Source organism: Protomyctophum bolini (assembly GCF_963924005.1).
Source record: "Protomyctophum bolini genome assembly, chromosome: 11".
Taxonomy (NCBI): domain Eukaryota; kingdom Metazoa; phylum Chordata; class Actinopteri; order Myctophiformes; family Myctophidae; genus Protomyctophum; species Protomyctophum bolini.
The window spans coordinates 3,398,530-3,420,250 of record NC_137872.1 but is presented as its reverse complement, the minus strand read 5'-3'; the positions used below and the strand labels follow the sequence as shown (position 1 = coordinate 3,420,250).

General features: G+C 43.7%; 2 protein-coding genes across 2 annotated transcripts in view; both read left to right on the top strand.

The window, feature by feature from the left end:
• The window catches only part of atp5mf (ATP synthase membrane subunit f), a 382,603-nt gene that overhangs the window by 155,496 nt on the left and 205,386 nt on the right, over nucleotides 1-21,721 (top strand). The window lies entirely within an intron of this gene.
• On the top strand, nucleotides 1,522-5,912 carry LOC308323745 (actin, cytoplasmic 1). Its single transcript, XM_080775550.1, has 6 exons — nucleotides 1,522-1,643; nucleotides 3,219-3,348; nucleotides 3,496-3,735; nucleotides 4,235-4,673; nucleotides 4,802-4,983; nucleotides 5,097-5,912. The coding sequence occupies exons 2-6, from the start codon at nucleotides 3,226-3,228 to the stop codon at nucleotides 5,238-5,240; spliced, it is 1,128 nt and encodes a 375-aa protein (XP_080631676.1). The 5' UTR covers nucleotides 1,522-1,643; nucleotides 3,219-3,225; the 3' UTR covers nucleotides 5,241-5,912.

Genomic DNA, 21,721 nt, shown 5'->3' with positions numbered 1-21,721 from the left:
AGCAGTAGGAGAGGCTGGGGGGGGGGGCTGACAGAGGTGCTGGTCCAGATAAGGGTTGCAAATATTGCCTGTCTGTCTGTCTGTCTGTCTGTCCGTCCGTCTGCCTGTCTGTCTGTCAGCAGGTAGTTGCCTTAGCCTTAGTGCTTCCTGCTTCCTCTCTCTCGCCCTAGAGACTGACAGTCTGACACAATAGCTGAGCTGTACATGACGGAACAGCGAACTGACACGGTGCCTGAGACACCCTCATAGCCTCTGCAACAGTATACTTCCGTTCCGCTTAGTTAAAACATGATGTCTGTACACAGTACAGCATGTTGCTCCCAGCTCCCCACACACACACTTTGCTCAATACAAATCTATTGCAAACAACAAGGGTGCTTTAAAAATAAGTTTTAGCCCAATATCACAAAATATGTTCAAAAGGCCCAATGTAATCCAGACCCACCTTCCAATAAAGGGATATCTATCTATGCTGCTGTCAACTGAATTACTATAGGCAGTTGTTGATAACTGAAGCTGTAGGCTATACCTAAAAAGACAGGACAGGACAAGAGTAGACAGTTCCTTGAAAACACAAACAGGCCTACAGTATATGGCTGTGGAATGGCCATATTATCAACAGGCGTGGGCAGAGGGACTGTTGGTGTGAAGTGTGAACCCAGGCCTGCAGTGACCTAGCTCCGCCAGTGTGTACAGTACATGTGTGTTTGATTTGGTAATGCAATGGCTCTATGACTCTATATGACTGTTTGTAAACAATTGTAAGTATTGCCTTTGTTAAATGTTAAATGTTTGTCTGTGTCGGACGGACCCCAGGAAGACTAGCTTTTGTCAAGGCAAAAGCTAATGGGGATCCTTATAAACAATAAACAATAAACTCCCACTGAGCTTATAGCTGGTATTCAAAGTGGACAGCACAACAATAATGTTGTGCTGCACACAGACACACACACACACACACACACACACACACACACACACACACACACACACACACACACACACACACACACACACACATTACATTGCATGATGTACATGTCTGTATGTATGGGACCAAAGTGGACATTTTGGAATGATGACAGGGGCGTTGGTGAAAGTAACTGTCATGGTTAGCGTCTGAGTACTATTTCATTCTCACTTTAGTATAGCCTTGGTTTGGGTGACGTCACAACAACATCAAAACTCAATAACTGTGCATGTGCACAAGAAGACTTTCTCAAATATACTGTATTATAAGGCAGTCTGTGCATAATTTAACCTATATAGCAAACAACATAGCTCGGGATTAGGCTCACTAGGCCTCATAACATTCATCCCCATCCCTTTTATTTTCTCCAATCCTATCCTACTCTCTCTCTCTCTCTTGCTCGCTCTCTCTCTCTCTCTCTCTCTCTCAAATCGCGAGCGGTCAGTGCAGCAGTGTGCACGCGACGCGCCCGGGTGCATGACGCTGAACCAATCAGAGGGCGCGAATCCGAAAGTTTACCTTTTATGGCTCGAGCCGGGCAACTGACGGCATATAAAAGCACGCGCCCACCATTACTGAATTCACTCTGAGCGCCGTCACACGCAACTTGTGCGGGATATCATTTGCCTGAAACACCGGTTCCCTTTTAAGCGAAAAGCCCCCCCACCCAAAGGTAAGCCTTCTATACAATAGTAACATCTTAAAACAATGTCATCGTGTTATCGCAGCGATGTTTTAAACTGTCAAATGTTTAGTGAATTAAGATTATGCATGTAAAAAAAAAAATGACAGGAAGCACGAGGCTCTTTGTCTTGTCATAGCCTTAACGTTTAGTAATTTTTCTGCTAGTGCAATGATTTAACCCTCACAACTTGCTAATTTAAAAGCATTAAAGCGTTCATGCTTTTTTAGTTTTCATCAACTATTTTGTAACCGTGTTCGTAGTTTAGCAGCGCACAGGTGCTTTTGGACTTTGGAATCTAGCTGCTTCACTGTGTGTGTGTGAACCGGTCTCAACCACCGGCTTTATTTAAGTTTATTGGTGTAGTTTTCCAACGCATGCATTCTTTCACCGTGTGTGTACCTTTTCTGCTGGCTTGTTAGTGGTGCTTTTTGGACCTTGAGGTTCCGTTTTTGGTTCGGGATGTTCCCTTTGTGCGCGCGTTGCGGCGGGGTGTGACCTACTTTAGCCTGCTGCTGCTTGCTAGCACGTAGCCACATCCATGCTAGCACCGCCGCCCTTCAACCCCCATTTACCAAGCAAGCCCATCGAGAGTAGCATTTATTTGACGGTGCCTTGAAAGTAAACTTCCTTTTTATTTATAAGCAATGCTGCTCCTGTATCCAGACTGCATTTGCAATGTGTTTGTTTAAATGCTTTTCGAGATTTACTCGACCCACCGGCATAAGAGATTAGTTTGGTTGGTTATATTATATATTCTAAATGAATTGCGCCTGGCATTGTCTTGCAATAATTCTCTTATATCCGGCTCATAAACTGGGGGGAGAGACGGTGGAAATTGCTCAACAACTTGGTGGTTTGTCCAGTAATATAAAGGCGTGGCTTTCAGGAAATGGAGCATCGACTTGAGATAGAGGCCAACTGATGACTCAACATCTGAGTTAATCATATTGTACAACTTAACGACGTTATATCGTCAGTCATCCGGCTGTTATTCATGCATTTTGAACACTGCTGTAAGATTAGTCACTAGATCTGTCGCTATGGGGTGGGTCCTGTATGCAGTAAATTAAGTGGGTTAGGTTTATTCTACCCAGACCCAGTAGTGACGCAGTACTATTGTGCAAAAGATTATAGTGGTCGACATGTTCTCGAAAGCGGTCCGATTTTCGTGACCGTGGGAGGGGTTAGCAGAGGTGGAGGGGGTGGGTGGTAAACTTGAGGGAGTGGTCGCGTCGGGGTTCTGAAAATGTCGAATGTTCCCTTCTCTGAACACTGCCGCTCTGGCCGCGCGCCACGCCGCCGGTAGCCGCAAAGCTGCTCAAACCAAACCATGTCCTTATATGGTAATAACAGAATGCAGCGCCACTTCCTTTGTCTGGCTGTAGGAATGTGTGGCTCTGGCGCCACCCAGTGGTTGAATTGCGTAACTGCAACTGCTGGGTAACAGGAAGTGAGACTGTGATGTGATGAAGCGCTGTGGTGCTGCTTTATGGGAAGTGTGTTCATTTTCAGCGTTTTGGATTACATTAACGTTTTTTTTAAAACTCCCTTTTTCTTCAACAGTTCAGCCATGGAAGATGAAATCGCCGCACTGGTTGTTGACAACGGATCCGGTATGTGCAAAGCCGGATTCGCCGGAGACGACGCTCCACGTGCTGTCTTCCCATCCATCGTCGGTCGCCCCAGGCATCAGGTGAGGAATTCTGCCACGTAATATTGTACCGACCAGGCCCTGTAATCTGTGTTATACCACCATTTTTTAAACTTTAAATTAAACAGACTCGTGATCTATATATATATACACTTAAACTAACTGAACCTTGTTTTGTCTACTCTATAGGGAGTGATGGTGGGTATGGGCCAGAAAGACAGCTACGTTGGAGACGAAGCCCAGAGCAAGAGGGGTATCCTAACACTGAAGTACCCCATCGAGCACGGTATTGTCACCAACTGGGACGACATGGAGAAGATCTGGCATCACACGTTCTACAACGAGCTGAGAGTTGCACCCGAGGAGCACCCTGTCCTGCTCACAGAGGCCCCCCTCAACCCCAAAGCCAACAGGGAGAAGATGACCCAGGTATATTATAATGCACCCACAACTTAAGCCTCATTTAAAATATGCAATTTTTATCCTAAAGTATAGACTGTCACTGAACAGGAAACAAAACTATAGGCCATACCCTCATTTTTCCTACTTGGTTTCCCTCTTCTGTTCTCACCCTCTCCTCCAGGACCTCTCTCCTATAAGATGATCTATCATCTTTTCTATGGAAACAAAAAGGTCTTTCTCTCATCTGTGTGCTTTTTCTGCACTTCTGGCCATAATTAATGAATGAATATGGTTCAGCTGATGGAACAGCACATTTTGTTGTTTTTTTAATGAGCTTTAAGTAACTTTGGATAATTGACATGCACAAGTGTGACTTGAAGGAATGTTGACTTTTTTTGCACCAATCTCCACTAACCGCTCCCTCCTTAGACTCACTGCTGCATGTTCTGAGTGTCTGCAGTGTCCACAAACCTGAGAAATCTTACACTTTATACAATGCTAACCAGTTCTTGTCTTGTCTTTGCAGATCATGTTCGAGACCTTCAACACCCCTGCCATGTACGTTGCCATCCAGGCTGTGCTGTCCCTGTATGCCTCTGGTCGTACCACCGGTATCGTCATGGACTCCGGTGATGGTGTGACCCACACAGTGCCCATCTACGAGGGATATGCCCTGCCCCACGCCATCCTCCGTCTCGATCTGGCCGGTCGCGACCTCACAGACTACCTCATGAAGATCCTGACGGAGCGTGGTTACTCCTTCACCACCACCGCTGAGAGGGAAATCGTGCGTGACATCAAGGAGAAGCTGTGCTACGTCGCCCTGGACTTCGAGCAGGAGATGGGCACCGCCGCCTCCTCTTCCTCCCTGGAGAAGAGCTACGAGCTGCCCGACGGGCAGGTCATCACCATCGGCAATGAGAGGTTCCGTTGCCCAGAGGCCCTCTTCCAGCCTTCATTCCTCGGTAAGTTTGACACTAGGACGAACATCATTTAGTCTCAGTAATATATTCCCAGCTGTCTATTTTAAAAGCATCATGGTTCCTTGGCTTGTACTGATCAGCTCTCTCATCTCTGCCCTCTCCCCTCATAGGAATGGAGTCCTGCGGTATCCACGAGACCACCTACAACAGCATCATGAAGTGCGACGTCGACATCCGTAAAGACCTGTATGCCAACACTGTTCTGTCCGGTGGTACCACCATGTACCCAGGCATTGCTGACAGGATGCAGAAGGAGATCACAGCCCTGGCCCCATCTACCATGAAGATCAAGGTGAGCTAAAACTCAAATGCATCTCATGGCCTCTGAATTGTATGGGCATATGGCATTGACTTTGTGCATGATAAAAGAACCGTCATTAATTGTGTCTCTTCTACCCTCTGCAGATCATTGCCCCACCAGAGCGTAAATACTCTGTCTGGATCGGAGGCTCCATCCTGGCCTCTCTGTCCACCTTCCAACAGATGTGGATCAGCAAGCAGGAATACGATGAGTCCGGCCCTTCCATCGTCCACCGCAAATGCTTCTAAACAGACTGTTCCTCCTTTTTTCCCTCCCCGACCAAACGCCCAAACAACGACTTCAGCTCTGCGCAAAACCACGTACACACCACACATTCTCATACACACTCAGGCGCAGAGCCTAGACGACCAACTCATTGGCATGGCTTCAGTTACTTTTGGCGCTTGACTCAGGATAAAAAAAAAAAACTGGAACGGTGAAGGTGACAGTAATGTTTTTGGTTAAGTAAAAAAAAAAAAACACCCCAAGGTTCTACAGTTGCATCTGTGAGGACTTAAAAAAATGTACATTTTTTGTTCGAGTCATTCCAAATGTTTGTTAACTGCATTGTTCACACATATTCCAAATGTTGACTGCATTGTTCAGACACGTATTTGCCTCTGTGAAGGCTACCCAGTGGTTGGCGCATACTTAAAAACATGGTTGTAGTATCGCTTGTTGTAAATTATGTCTGGGTTTTTTGTACTTTCAGCCTTAAAACTTGGTCCTGTTAATTTTTTTTTTTTGTTATGCAAAACCCATTCGTGACCTGTTCCTTCCCCTTGTTGGAGAGGTTCCATCCCTGGGGTGGTGGGGCGAGGGGTCTCGAGGTGACGGGGTAACATGGGGTGCCAGACCGGTGGGCCAACCTGTACACTGACTAAACAATCCAATAAAAGTGCACATGTGTTCCGACATTACTACTGACTCTGTCTTGTTCATCATGCTACAATTGTCTTATACTACTAACTGCAAGTTTAAATCTAGCATTTGTTTTTTGGCTAAAGAGCACGGTCACACTGCACTTGTCTTCTACCAATGCATTTCAATGGGAACTGTTAATGTGTTCAAGTTTAGTCTTTTGAATATTTAGTCGTGGTCCTCAGTCTTAACTTGTTTAGTTTACTAAATATCAGTTTTTATTCTCGCTGCAATGTTAATTTAGCCAGAATCGTCTTGACTAATGCACCATTTTTAGTCTTTAAATGTCTGATGACAAATCAAACTAGTCTTTGTAACACTGGTGTAGTTTGCTGCTGTACTAGAGGCTCAGAGCCTCAGCCTGATCTCATTCGTGAAGTCATATCTTAACCACTAGACCAAAGGGATATCCCTATGGACCCGAGTTCGAATCCCAGGCATTACACTGCCATTTGTGGATCTCTACAAAAAAAAAAGAACATTGCAATGAATTGGCAGTCGTGTGCTCTTAAGGCTTAACATTTTGTTTGCATATTCATGATTGACATGTAATTGTAAATGCTGGGATCATACAGTGCATCGATGCTTCACATTTGGAGGGGAATGAATCTAGTCCATTAATCTCGATTCCTGGTTTGACAATTTAAGACTACACAAACTAACTGAATTGAGGGTGTTTGTTTGGAGAAACCCTGGACTCCAATGTGTAAATCCTTGCAGATGCACTAACCAGGAGAGAGAAGCTGACCCCCACAAACCCTGCCACCACCTTTATCCTGGAATTAAACTTGCAAAATGTATATACAAGCTATCTAAAGCTCTTTAGTAGTGACTGAAGCGGTTGACTAGTTTAAACAATGACACTACCACAGAATTAAGCAGCTCCTATATGTAGTCAAATTTGTCTCAAAGCAGGATGGGTGCCACCAGCAGAGCTGTGCAAATGTGGGGCCTTAATACTGTTGACACATACTTTTGCCATGTCAACATCACCCTTTTCAGCCGTTTCAGTCTCACTGGACTCATTTGTGCAGTTATTAGAGGGTCCATAATATTCAAGACCTAATTGTATTTTTCCATTAGCACCGGCAGAAATCTGAGAGGATGATGAGGCTATGAGGGGATCTGGGAAAAGCACTATGTATGATAGGCCTAATGCTATTGGTCTGTCAGGAATGAGTGTGTCCGTCCACCCAGATGTCCCGATGACTCATCATCAGAGACTTTATGTAAGGATGTACCAGATGACCTCATGCTCCAAAGTGTACATTTTGTTCAGGCGTAAAGGAATAATCTGGTGTTTACATCAAGTATCTCCGAGCTACACTGCTGTCCGTGGACTATCAATTTCACACTTTCTAGTTTTAAAATTAAATGACACTTTCTCGTTCAGATATAGTCAGGAGGTCTTGGACCTGCTCTCTGGCTTGATAGTAGTTTGTGGTCATAGTAATTGGACAACTATTGTAAGTATACGTGATTGTAGAATGTAGTCGATGATGACTGGGTAAGATGATACAGGGTGTAACTGTGGCTTGTCAATGCACAAATACAAGCCAGCCTCATACCACATAGAAAAACAAATCATTCATCTTCAACCCCAACTCAGGTTTAACGCTCTGTATTTTATACTAAACGATAAAATTGCTCATGAATTTCATTAATGTTATAATAGACACCAAATTAAGCCGGACTACGGTAAATACTCATTAAGGGTAATGATATTTGTGTGTTTTCATTTATATTAAAGAAAAAATTACGTTTTTATAATCTTAAAAACAAGAGGGGGGCTCACAACTCCCTTTTAAATGCTTCAAATTCTTTCAAGTAAGTAGAATTAATTTGCTTTAACAATAGCATTCGTTCTCTCTCTCTCTCTCTCTCCCCGCCCCCCCCCCCTCTCCCAATATTTCTTTGGTGACCACATCTCTGTTCTCTTGGCCTTGATTGACTGCTTGTATAGATTGCAAAACAAAAAGCCAGGGTGGATTCAGGACATTTGGAAAATGTTGAACTTGTGAAGTCACTCTGTTTTTCGGAGCAGAACAGCTTGAAATGTGAGGCGCAGATCAAGTGAGCTGCCAAGTCAACTGCATGAACATGTCTGTCCCTTGGAACCTATGTTCATGACATCATCATCAACTGTCACAGAGATATCTATTCCTCCATGAGATCATCTGGTGGTTTTCTGTAGGAGCATGCAGGAATGCAACGCATCATATGCATGGGTTGTTAACTTGTTTTCGCTCAAGAAAGGATGGAAAACAACAACTTCAATTGTATAATGTTCTAACTTACATTGCAACCTTACCTTACAGTGCAAATACTTAATTATACCATTATTCATTTCTTGGCAAGGAAAGTGATTGTACATCAACAAAGAGTAGGCATGGTAACATCTCTCTTACTAGCAGAGTAGCAGTCCGACAGACAGACCTGAAAGTCGCTTCAGGTCTGACACAAATCAGACTGTAGATGTGCTGCAGCCTGCAGTTGCACAGTTCACGCAGAAGATGGCGCTACATCCACGTTTATATTATTAAAAAGAAAATAATTGGCACTGCTGCTGGCCTTTATAAAAGGTGTGGTCTTGCGCCACCGCAGATTAGTTTCTTTCTGGTTTATTAGAGGTGCTGACTGTAATCTACAATCTAGCCACCAGATCTATTTAGATGGCTACACATCTCTAGCCACTGACACAGGCTACCAATGACAAATTACCGGCGTAATCTAATTATTTATCAGTTAGAGTAGACCTACCAATTTGACCATTTAAAGAAAGTGAGTGCCCTTAATTAGATGAGAGACACCTGGTTCATGTGATTAATAACGGCCACTTAATATTAAACAATACAAATGTTAAAAGGTTAATCTCAAGGTAAAAATGCACCCTTTGAAAGGGAGTCACGTGATTAGAGGGTCACGTCACTGTCTCAGGTGACGTCACCTGTCAGTAAGGTCAGAGGTTGAACTGAGTTCCTGGAGAGAAGTTGTTTTGTTTTGGGAACGTCAGAGAGAGAGGATATTAATCAATCTGCACACGGTTCAAAGGCGCAACACGGTACATATTCTTTGTGATTTTATTGTGATGTGTTGTTGTGGATTGTTTAATGTTGCTTAATGTAGAACTGGAATTTGTTTGATTTTTGAATGCACACGTTAGTGTGGACTCACTAATTACTATTTCACAATGAGTATGGACTCCTACAACTCAACAAATGTATGTTTAGTTTGTTCTTATTCTAGTTTTCACGGTGTCTTGGTGACTGTCTGGAGGAGTTTCATGTCAAAATAAAACCAAATAAGACATCTGTATGATGCGTGGACATTCCATTGAACATGTAGGCTACAGCTACAATACTCTTGTAGCTCACAGTTTTAAACAAATGAAAAGATGTTATTGAACGAATATGGACAGGTAGATTGTTCCAGTCACAAATATGCATAAACGGTTGTATACTGAATTCAAGGGACGAAGGTTTGTTTTAGGGGCAGTCTGATAAACTACATCTGCGCATAATCAAGAATTGTTAGTATGAGTTGTTGAACTAGTTTCTTTCTTACTGTAAAAGTAAAACAGTTTCTGTTACGGTATAGAACACCAGTGCTGAAAGTAGATTTTCTGGACTATGTTATCTATATGACATTTAAATGATAGATTTGAGTCGAGCCAGAGACCAAGATATTATATTTGAATTGTTCAACTATATGCAGTTGTGTACCATCGAGACAGGAGATATTGAATGATTGATTGTTAGTTTGTGCTTTAATACTTTGATTAGTCCCGAAGAGCATAGTGTTTGTTTTGGTTTTGTTGAATTTATTAGCTAGTTGAGGTGGTGGTGTGGCCCCAACCCCTGTATGCAGTGTCATAGTTTCATGGGGTATAGGCAGGGCCAGTTCTAGGCATAGGCGAACTAGGCGGTCGCCTAGGGCCTCAACCACTGACAGTGCAGGCACATTACAGACGTGAAGGCGTCAGTTCGACGTCGCGTCTGGTCTCAGTTTAATGCCTTCCGGGGCGTTGGGCGGTCCCAAGAGGGGACGCACACGGAAGCCTATTTAAAGGCCTGTAGTTCTCTATTTCTTGGTTGGCGAAGTAGGCGTGAGAGTGACACGTGAGTGACAAGATGTTGACACACAGGGAAAGGCGCATTCTGTTGTAGGCTATATGCTGCTGTGTTGCTACTTAGCTATCGAGTCATGACTCATTAGTCGACTGGTTAACGTACATGCCTTTGGAATGGGGAACCCGAGTTCGCCTCCCGGCTGAGGCCACACTAGTGGCGGTGGAAGGACTTTTTGATTGATTGATTGAAATATGAAATATTTATTAACAGTTTGCAGAATAAAGGGCAGTCCATACTCTTAAGACTGTACTGCCCTTAACAGTACATTTCTCTCAAGTCAGTACATTTCAAGCACAAACTCAATACAAAGACTGTTAACTGTGAGTGGACGACCCCATTAAGCATTACACTTGTTTACAACAGGGTCCACATTGTTCAATTCATCAAAACATTTAGAGACGTACAAATAGACACTTCTATAATAGTTAAAGAACAGAACATGAATTCATCATAAAACAGTGTGCCCTGACCGGGATTCGAACCCGGGCCGCGGCGGTGAGAGCGCCGAATCCTAACCACTAGACCACCACGGAGAATGGTAATGGAGATGATGATAACGAGCGAAGCGGAAGTTGAAGATAAGGGCTATTTTATAAAGTATGAAGTTATTTTCAATGTCATCATGGATCAGGGTTACAGTAAATGACAATGTAATTCAGCCAGGGGTGCCATGGATGAAAATATTACAGGGGTGATCTGAAGCAAACATGAGAACCACTGCTTTACATTTCTTCAGACAATGTTTTGTTAACAATTTGGACAGAATGTTACTTCGAGGTGCCCACTGCCCACTGCCCAGATGTCTCCCTGTATCCCTCGACATGGGGGGGGGGGGGGGCGTTTGACTCCGTGAAAGAAGAAAACTACAAGTGAAAACCCGCCCAGTGGATGGGCTGCAGGCTGAATCTTTTCCATTGGCTAGTGCCTATCAGTGCGCTGTGACGCGCTTCATTTTCACGCTTGTGCGCGGCTTCCATTTGAGTCTGGGGCAAGCTGTTCCGGAAAGCTGTCCGTCGCGTCCGTCGCGCGCGGAGGTGGAGCTTCTTTTCCATCCACCAGCTGTCTAAAAACCCCACGAAGAAGAAAACTTGAGCGTCCAACTGACGCCTTCACGCCTGCTAATGTGCTCCCGGGGTGAGGGGGCCTCGTCACAGGGAGAAGATTTTTTTTTTCATGTATCCCTTACATGGGCTACTGGCCACATGTGGCCCCAGTGCCGGTTCTAGGCCTTTTGAGGCCCTAGGCAACATATTATACAGAGGCCCCCCCCCTCCTGCTTTGCCACGCCGGATAAAAATTGTAAATTTGCCATGAAAATGCTTCAATCTGGTGCACTTTGAGATCAAAATTAAGAAGCTAGGTGGGGGCCACTGTTGGTCGGGGGGGTAGGACCAAGGGATTTGGGATTTGTTTATAAACATTTTGGTATTGTTTATAAACATTTGTGATTTGTTTATAAACATTTGTGATTTGTTTATAAACATTTTGGGATTTGTTTATAAACATTTGGGATCTGTTTACAAACATTTGGGATTTGTTTATAAACATTTGTGATTTGTTTATAAACATTTGTGATTTGTTTATAAACATTTTGGGATTTGTTTATAAACATTTGGGATTTGTTTATAAACATTTTGGGATTTGTTTATAAACATTTTGGGATTTGTTTATAAACATTTTGGGATTTGTTTATAAACATTTTGGGATTTGTTTACAAACATTTGGGATTTGTTTATAAACATTTGGGATTTGTAAGTCTCATGGGGGGGGTAGGACCACTACCAGTTTACCTGTAGTAAGTCTCATGGTCGGGGGGGTAGGACCAAGGGATTTGGGATTTGTTTATAAACATTTTGGTATTTGTTTATAAACATTTGTGATTTGTTTATAAACATTTGTGATTTGTTTATAAACATTTGTGATTTGTTTATAAACATTTGTGATTTGTTTATAAACATTTTGGGATTTGTTTATAAACATTTGGGATTTGTTTACAAACATTTGGGATTTGTTTATAAACATATGTGGCCCCCACCTAGCTTCTTAATTTTGATCTCAAAGTGCACCAGATTGAAGCATTTTCATGGCAATTTTACAATTTTTATCCGGCGTGGCAAAGCAGGAGGGGGGGGGCCTCTGTATAATATGTTGCCTAGGGCCTCAAAAGGCCTAGAACCGGCACTGGGTATAGGGATGTTTAAGGCTCTATATGTTATGCCACGTCTCTTGACAAGAGATTAGAGGCATGCAGCTGTTTTCAAAACACGCTCCTCTGATATGGTCTTTTTCTTAATTATTATTATTTATTTTTTTCTTCAGAATGATATGGTTTCGACGCGTTCTATGTATCAGGACTGTTCTGTCATACCCTGTAGAGCTGTACGTGTGTGTGTGCCTCCAACAAATCTCCACCGCAGTTACAGCCAAGCTATGTCCATTTGTCAAGGACTGTCCCAGTTTCATGCAGTATTTTTGGGGGCTGCGAGGGAGCACCTGGTGATGATATATGGCAAGACAGAAGGGCCATTTGTTCTATAATAGACTGCTGTGTGTGTGTGTGTGTGTGTGTGTGTGTGTGTGCACCTGGCTATGTGTGGGTATGCCTGCCTGGGCATGATGTGTGCATGTGCGTGCGCGTGAAGTGCCACCTGCCTTCAAGCACTGCCACAGCCTATGTATGATGATGTATGATTCCATAAGGGTAACAGGTCATCTCGCCCCTTTGCCAACTCGCCCCAAGCCGTGGATAGCTCTCCCCCACAGAGTGGATATCTCGCCCCAAAGCAGGATATCTCGCCCCATGTTTATTTCATGTTTATTTTACCTTATTTCTCATATTAGAACATTTAGGGCTGTATTTTGCGTGTCTTAAGTAACAGGTCTTATTCCCTAACTTGAGTAAACTAAAGACCTGGAGGCGTGATCAATGCTCTTTGGCCACTCAGAATTGCCAAATGGCATTGATCACGCCTCCAGGTCTTTAGTTTACTCAAGTTAGGGAATAAGACCTGGTACTTAAGACACGCAAAATACAGCCCTTAGAATCAATGTTGTTTGTCACCGGAAGGTCGCCAGTTTGCATCCCTGGACCGGCACGTTAAAATGACCACCGCTGAAGTGCCCTTGAGCAAGGCATTGAACCCCTACCATGAAATGTTCTATGAGCAGGGCCTGGCTGTAAACAAGTCCTTGGCTTAGTCCACTTCCCTGGGTAAACAAAGAACTTTACTTTGCTTTGCTTTGCTTACAACACGTGTGAACATATAAGCACACGACCGTGCAGTTACATCACTTCATCTATCTATGCCTAGGCTCCACTCATTCTGTCAGTGAATGGCTGCCTTCTGCATTGAAGATGAGAAGTGTTTGGCATTGAAAATGTATTCCATCTCACTGCACCCGTTCTGTGATTTCTGCTGAGACGGCTTCGCTCCTCTGATATCCTTTTACTGCCACGCCAGCAAAACACTTACTGCCAAGGAGAGATGGTATAGTTGGTGTGTGTGTGCGTGCGTGTGTGTGTGTGCGCACGCATACGTTATATCTGTGTCTGTGCGTTTGAGTGCATGCAGCCAGGTGGTGTGCTTACTGCACAGGTGTGCCTGTGGATTAAAAACTGTAACCACTCTCCTAAAAAAAACTGTCACAGCACAATGTCTCTCCTTAAAAGATGACCCAGAAAGAGAGAGAGAGGGGGGGGGGGGGAGGGGGTCGTTTTTAAGGAAATAAGGCCAACCGTGTTCTTCCATTTATACTACACACCTGTGCCACTTTACTGAAAAACTCTTTCGGTGGGTCACTGTTGGTCATGCATGATGTGTTCTCCTTATTCCCCAGCAGAGGGGGTCACTGTCCTATATGTGTCATCTTGGGCACATAAACTGGGTGAAAGGCAAACGGAAGAAGGCTCACTACACTAGTGCTGCTGACAGAAGGAGGCCATAGCAGAGAATAATAGATCATATTTATATACAGCTGCTGCACCTCTCTCTGCAGTATTCAAGGCTGATTTGCATTGCACTGGAGGGGGGCGACATATTGACTGAGGGTAGTTTACCCTGCATGTACAGTGAAATGGGAATTTCATTGCCTTATTCTGACTCTCCATGCATTTTGTATGAGTCAATTTGATACTGTGCCAGCGATCAGACAGATATAGCAGGGTTGAACAGCGGTCAGTTTGGTCATATATCTTATCAAGGAGAAGGGGGGGGGGGGGGGGGGGGGGTGAGGAAGGTGGCATGCTGTTTTTATTCTGTTCTATACATGTAAAATCACCTCCTTGATGCCAAGAGACATGGTATCAGAATGGCAAAAATGGAGAGTGCATGCAGGCAATGTCAGAGGTGTGCACTGCCACTGTGCAGGCCTCCTGGGAACTGAATGTCTTTTCTTGTGGTCGTTTCAGTGGCCTTGACAGCACACACCACACCACATCTCCACCCCCTACTCCCCCCTTTCTCTCCTTTTCATTGCTCCAACCACAGCTCCCCTCCTTCCTCTCTCACTCTCTCTCCCGCTCTCTCCTTCCCTCTCTCACTCTCTCTCTCTCTCTCATTTTAACATAGTTCACCGCAGTGCCTGTGCATTTCTTCCCCTCAGAAGAAGAAGCAGATGGCTGTGCAATGCATCATGTCTTCCCATCACAGTGACCAGGCTGCACGCATGGTGTTTCTGAAGAAACCCTGTGGCCTCTCAGATCTCTGACCACACACACACACACACACACACACACAAAGGCACGGAAACATACCGTACACACAGTCACACACTGAAATTACATATACGGATGTGTATGTATACATGCAGACATGCCTGGAAGCTCATACATACAGTACACTGGCAGTGGTGACAGAAATATAAATCTAGTTGTTGCTGTATTGTATTTGAATTGTTCTTGTTATTTATTATATATAATACTGTATGATAGTCATATATATATATATATATATATATAGTACATACCATGTGTTTGTGGGTATATATTTAAATAATATATAGGCCTACGTTATATAAGGCATCATAAAACATTTAGCAAAACATCCTAACATAGACTACTTTATATATGCTTTCAACCTACACTTACATCACATCACCAACCTGTGTTATTTGTCTGGGATGTTTTGTAGGCTACACGGTAAAATCCTCAGTGTTAATTTGTCCATTTGTATTCTAGTCTGAGAGTGTACAAATGTAACCAAATGGACATTTTACTATGTTTTATTTTGAGTTAGTGTTTGTAAACAATTGTAAGTATTGCCTTTGTTAAATGTTTGTCTGTGTCGGACCCCAGGAAGACTATAGCTTTTGTCAAGGCAAAAGCTAATGGGGATCCTTATAAACAAACAATAAATAAACCCACAAGAGTCCATTAATAAGGGCTGTTTATAAACACCAAGCACTGTAATGATAACTATCATTCACTGTTGTCTATTGTTAAGTTGTGTTTGTGTGCTCGTTTTAAAACCGCCTCTTCCAGTCTACAGCGCTACAACAACAACAACCCTGGCTGTGAGGCACTATCTCTGCTGTTGATTGGCAGCTACAGTACGGTATACTGTACCTCATGAGAGTAGCGAGCCTGTATCTGTGTGTGTGTGTTTGTGAGAGAGAAGGGGGTGCTATAGTGGGAAGATGTTCACGTCAATCATCCCAGAGGCATGTTTATTACATCAAGGTGATGAGGGCATTCATGCGTGTGTGTGTATCAGTATCCGATGGTATATTTTATTGAAGAGTGTGTTTGTGTAACTTGTGTGCGTGCGTGCGTGTGTGTGCATATATGTTTCAATCGGTCTGTAATATGACACTGTAATGACACCCTTTTCTTTGGGGCTTAACAGGTAATTCACATCATGTTCTGCATTTGTCTTGCTGCAATGCAGTAGCGTTTCTGTAGAGTAGAACAACAATAGAATGCTTGTGTAGAGACCGAGATAAGGTATGATGAGTGATTTCGCCCTACGGGCACGCACGCAGTGGCCTGGTACGTGCGGGTATGTGTGCGAGGAGAGGAGAGGAGAGAACAGAGAGTGGGTGGAGATCACCTAGAATATCTGTGAAGGCTTTTGATGTGATTTACTGCTGCCAAACCTCCTTATTGACCTTTTCATGTTTTACAGCTAGCAGTGGAAATGTGCTTATTATGAGAAAATGAAAGCATGGGCATAAAAACGGTGATCTGATATTACAATTATGTTTATAGATCAACTGCCTGGGCTGGTATATACAATAATATATTATTATTGTGTTCTGATAAAACACACCAGTTGTGTGAATTCAGATGAAGTAGAAGGTTAAGTGCTTGTGGAGTATATGCCTTTTTTATTTTCATTTCCAGGGAGGCATTTGGAAGTGGAACCCATGCTGAATTAATCATCACGTATCTCTCCACTCCCCGTGTCCCTTGTGGGTTAATACAACCACGCTCCATGATAGTCTAGACGCCAAAACAAATAGTTTACCTGATCCTCAATTCATCTGATAGTGATAGACACAATAAATAACCCAAATGACGACGAGAAAGGTATTCGAACGATTCCTGAATGCAGCACGCACTGCAGCAAAAATACAGAGCATTAAAATATTTTATTAAATAGCTTTTTCCCCCCTCTCCACCCTCATTAATGATACACACTACAGCTGAACCAGTTAGATTCAGTCTGAGCGTATTTGAACCATCCTAAAAAAAATGCAGTTAATGGGCTATAAAGGCATAATCTACCAAATGGTGCCATCTGGGGCCCTTTGTAATGCATCCCTTTGAGAAGCATATATATAACCTAGAAATAAGCTGCGTATAACCCCTTATCTTGGTTATTACTTGACCACCATATAATAAATGATATTATACGTCAACGAGATCCAAACTGCTATTCTTTTGAGTACAATAAAGGACCATGGAATTATCACGGAGGTTGTTTGGCCACGGGGCTGCGGGCTGAACAGCTGAGCATGTCGTGACAGACAGAGCCTGCCCTTCTGTCGCTCCCCTCTGCCTCCGGGACCCACAGCCAGGAAAAACAAACTGCGACACGGTCATAGGTTCAGAAAACAGGCTTAAAGTGAACAGGCCTATATTGACCCTTAATAGTATATCTAGATGTTTTGCTAAAATCTTACCCCATGTCTACTTGTGTACAGAATAGATGCCTGTTGTTTTAAATGTGTTTTACTGTTTTTTTGTAAATGATTGTATGGTACTAGCCTACTTGGTTATTTAGATTTGACTAAATATACGGACAGTGAGATCATATTATTAATTATACACTATGACTATGGCATAAAAACTATAAGTAATAATATATAGTTTAGCAGACAGAAGTAGGCTATTATAAGATATGGGTTGTGTTGTATTAGACTATTAGGCAGCTGGGGAAAACAGCCCGAGAAATGATTTATGGAACGACCGTTAGCTCCAGGCTACATCTCATAACCTAATCTAAGATACCCACCTCGGATTAGACACAGACCTTCATGACTATACCATGTGATTTCATTGACAAGGAGAAGGAGAAAAAAAAAACAATCAGAAGATGAAATTGTCTCCTGCCCGGAGTGCGAAAAGAAAGCAACAATAGAGGCCCTAATCATGACGCCATTGTTTGAATCCCCAGTCGGAGCTATAGGCGAGAACAAAGACTGGCTTGGTCCCATCGGACACCCGGGGACGGGACATCACCGTGTGATCTCCTCCTGGTAATTCCCTCCTCGGGTCCCGTCAGGGGTGACAGACAGGCGCAGCAGCGCAGACAGGTCAGCGGGGTGAGAGCTGTTGCATCACGGCCTTTCCTAGCTTCCTCGCTCTCCTTCTTCGGCACGGATGAATGTGACTGTCTTTCTGTCTGCCGAGGCGAGGAATGGCCGGGGATCCGATAAAAATACAGTGAACTTTATTTTTTCCGTCACTGAATCCTTGTCCGTAATAATAAACAAACAATATAAACCCGGCGGTTTCTCGCAATGGTTTCTCGCGGCTCGGTGTGTCGTCGAGAGGAGGAGGAGGAGGTGTGGATCGAAGCGGTTTCTGTGGAGCTTCTGTATCTCTGGACTGACTCGCTGCAGCTCTCCCTACCCCATACAGCTGGGGTGCCTTGAAACCGTCCCGTGTGAAGGGAGGAGGAGGAGGAGGGGGTGGGCTTGATATATGGGTAGTTTGAAACCGCCTCAGATTTTTTTAATCAACATTTTTGTCACACACTGAATTGAGGTAGCGCTTCTCACTTCAAACGAAAGTTATGTATAGTATATATATATGTATGTATGTGAAATCAGACTCACTCACACACATTCATATAGTACTTCCCTCGCACTGAATTAATCCAACACTTTTACATATCCTCTGCTAATTCAAATGACCATTCAAATCTATTTGATCAAGTGTAGATTCTACACAGTGGAGACACCCAGTGTTAACCTCAGTGTGTTATGAGCTGTATCAGGTGAAAGATTATAGATGTCTTATTTTTTTATTGATGTCTTTTTAAGATTGCACAACGGGCTGGGCGTGGGAATTGAGCAGTTGAAAGGTAGACTGCCACAGGTCTCTAGCCTTAGAGAAATCGTGGTTATTATGGTAAACTCCTCGTGTTTAGATTGCCCTCTATTAAGCCAATGTGGATTGGAGGACAGGATCAGTTAGCCCAAAGGGGCGTTGCATAATGACAAAGTAGAGAACTGGTTACACATGGAGTGAAGCCCCGGAGGGCTTCCCAGTGATTGTGCTTTCTTTAGGTTCAATTCACTGTGCCGCTGCACAAACTAAACATAATGTAACAAAGCCCTAGAGGTCATGGCATATTCCGTCTTGCAGTTAAATGCGCAGTCCACTTGAGATTAAATTGTGCTTATGCGAGCTATTAAACTGCATTCAAAAAAAAAAAATCACAAGTGCTTTATAATGCTCTTGCGCCGAAGGTCCAAGGACGCCTCCCTCCTTCCCGCATGACAGAGCGGAATGCCTCATCATGCGTCCTTAGCGTCTATTTTAATCGGCGTGGAAACTGTGGGGAGTCGCCTTGAAACCATCAGCCTGATCCCCTTAAAAAAAATTCCCACTGCTTGTTTTGATCATTCAGTCTTGAAGGAAGAGGGGACCTTGAAACGGCCCAACCTCCTTGGTCCATAATTGGTTTTATAGAACTGGCGAACAGCCAAAGTGTTTACATCGTGTTGACGGACAGCCTGGCGCAGCCAATGGGAGAGGCCGTCTGAGCTCTGTTGGCGTGCTGGGCTGGGTGGAGGGGGGCGGGTCTTGTAAAACAATGCTTGTTTCATTGCTGAGGAGTTTACGGACGAGGAGTGAGGGGCTTTTCTCCCCCCGTTATCCCCCAGTTTACCTTCGGACGAGCCTCTAATGGACTACTCCACTTATTTCAGCAGCCGTTCGGATTCTGAGAAACATTTACACTTTTCCCTGCTCAGATTTTCCCTAACAAGTAAGACGTGGACATGTTTTTTTCTCCTCCTAAAGTGACACTGCACGCTCGATATTGCGAATTGTGTTAAAACATATTTGTAAATACATTTAAGCTAATATAGGTCCTAAGAGTAAAAAAGGCGCGGAGGTATTCGTGTAAATACCCGTGGCTACATTTTTTAGTAAACGCAGCTGCTGTTTTTACAACACTAAATAAAAACCCATGTTAAACTTTCGGGACTCGGGGAGATTTTCTTAGAGAAAGTTTAGCCTCGTAATGGAACCGTGAAAAGTTTGAAACGTGGCTCCTCTTGTGTGCTGCTGTGGCTGTGCTCCTGTACCGCATGGCTCTGGGTCTGAAACGCAGTCTATATCTATCTAATCAACCCCATTTCCAAGCGCGTAGGGGAGAAAATATGTTCCAACGGGTTTCTTGTAACGTTCAAATCGGGTTTATGGTGTCTGTTTTCTAACCGATCACGCGCCGTACGTTGTGATCTGTAGCCCCGCGGCTTGGGAGCTGCTTGCATGGGCCATCGACTAAAACTCGCGTTTTTGTCTTAAATTAGGCAAAATGGGCATTTGCTATCATATTTTAACTCGGTTTTTAGGTTAGATTATAACTTGGATTAAGCATGAAATTAGCCTATAGTTGATCATGTCGCTTTTTTGTGAGACTTTAAAAATAAACAACAACGCTGTTGTTGTGCTTAAAACAGCCTAACTTTCTTATAATTATCTATGCCCTGTAAGTAATTGTCTCTTAAGTAGCTTCAGAAATGTTTTTAATTGACCCTTTGCGCATTATAGACAACATCGCATTTCTGTAAAATACAAAACCACCGTAAGTGGGAATTATAGGCTATCTGAGCATTTGTTGTTGGCTATTTTAAAAAATACACATAGGTGGTCTACAACTTTAATACTATCTAAACTTGGACATGGAATGTTAAACTTATGATGGTTGCCAAAGGAGGTTATGTTTTTTTAAAGCTCGGAATGAAGTGTTTACGGGCTGGGTTCTGATTTCTTTTCCATGGGCAGCACCCGTGTCCACTTGCGGACCAAATCCGCATATGTTAGGCAACGAAACACCGCTAACCCTCCTGATTAATGATGCAGCCTTTTGCAACCTTATTTATTTTTAACCCGTTTGAAATTTATATTTGATGCGCCTTAGGTATTTATGGTGTATTGGTTTACACAGGGAGTCGGCTCTTCTTAACCCACATCAGTGGTTTACGGCTTAGGAAACAGCTGGGCTACACGGAAAATGCAATCTGGAATATGTTATTAATATGCGACTATAAATTTCTTGCGGAGAGAGAGTAATTCTTGATCGGGTCGACCGTCCTAACCTAACGGCCAACCTTGTGTTTTGTTTTGCCCGTGGAAGCGGAGCCCTGGAACGGCTGCTGGGGTCGGTATGCAGTGGGGGATGGAAAGCTCGCGCAGTCCGTTTAAAACAGCAACATAATGGAAGGCTATTGTGGAATTAATTTAAAACGGCACTGCGACTAACATTAGCGACACCAATACCGGGCTCGTGTGGTGTGTTTTTGCGGACAGCAACGGTTCTAAATTTAGTTTTTAAAGTGGTTTTCCGAACTGCGTCATTGCTCGGCTAATGGGCGAAACGTTCGTCGGGAAGAAGCAGAAAATCCCAAAACCATCTGTTTACGGCGGTAACTGTGATTAGTCTGATCTGTTGTAAATTGTGTGTCAAGCGATTTCTTTCCTGTGGTGTTTTTGTAGGTCAGCAGGATGGCTGAAAAGGACCCCGAATCTCTTGGAAAACTAAAGACATTATTATAGCCTGCGCTGGCTCTCTTCGGAATATCCGAACGGACAATTTCTTTTCCTAACTTCCCCTCCTGTGGATAATGGATGGCCGAGATTTCGGACCTCCCCGATCCGTCCACGTCCCACCTCCACTGTTGGCAGGACTCGCTATGGAGTCTCACCGACTCGGAGCAGCAGCCGCGGCCGGGAGAATCCCTCCCTCGCCCGGCCACTTGGGCTCAAGTCATCCGCCGCCACTCCACTCCGGAAAATTCTTGCCATCGGCCATTAACCTACACCCACACCACAGTAAGTGCACGATGTTGACCTACTAGCCTATTGCAATGCATATATATATATAACGTGGCTCCAACAGTAACGCCCTTAAAATATAGATGCATAAACACTTTAAATAAGGCTGCGCAGAATGCGTCTGTTTTCATAGGCTACTTGTCCAAAGTGGGCAATGCAGTCATCG

Coding starts and splice junctions, on each gene's coding strand:
- LOC308323745 (XM_080775550.1), top strand. CDS start 3,226: ATGGAAGATGAAATCGCCGCACTGGTTGTTGACAACGGATCCGGTATG. Junction 3,736..4,234: donor ACAGGGAGAAGATGACCCAG/GTATATTATAAT, acceptor TTGTCTTTGCAG/ATCATGTTCGAGACCTTCAA. Junction 4,984..5,096: donor CATCTACCATGAAGATCAAG/GTGAGCTAAAAC, acceptor TACCCTCTGCAG/ATCATTGCCCCACCAGAGCG.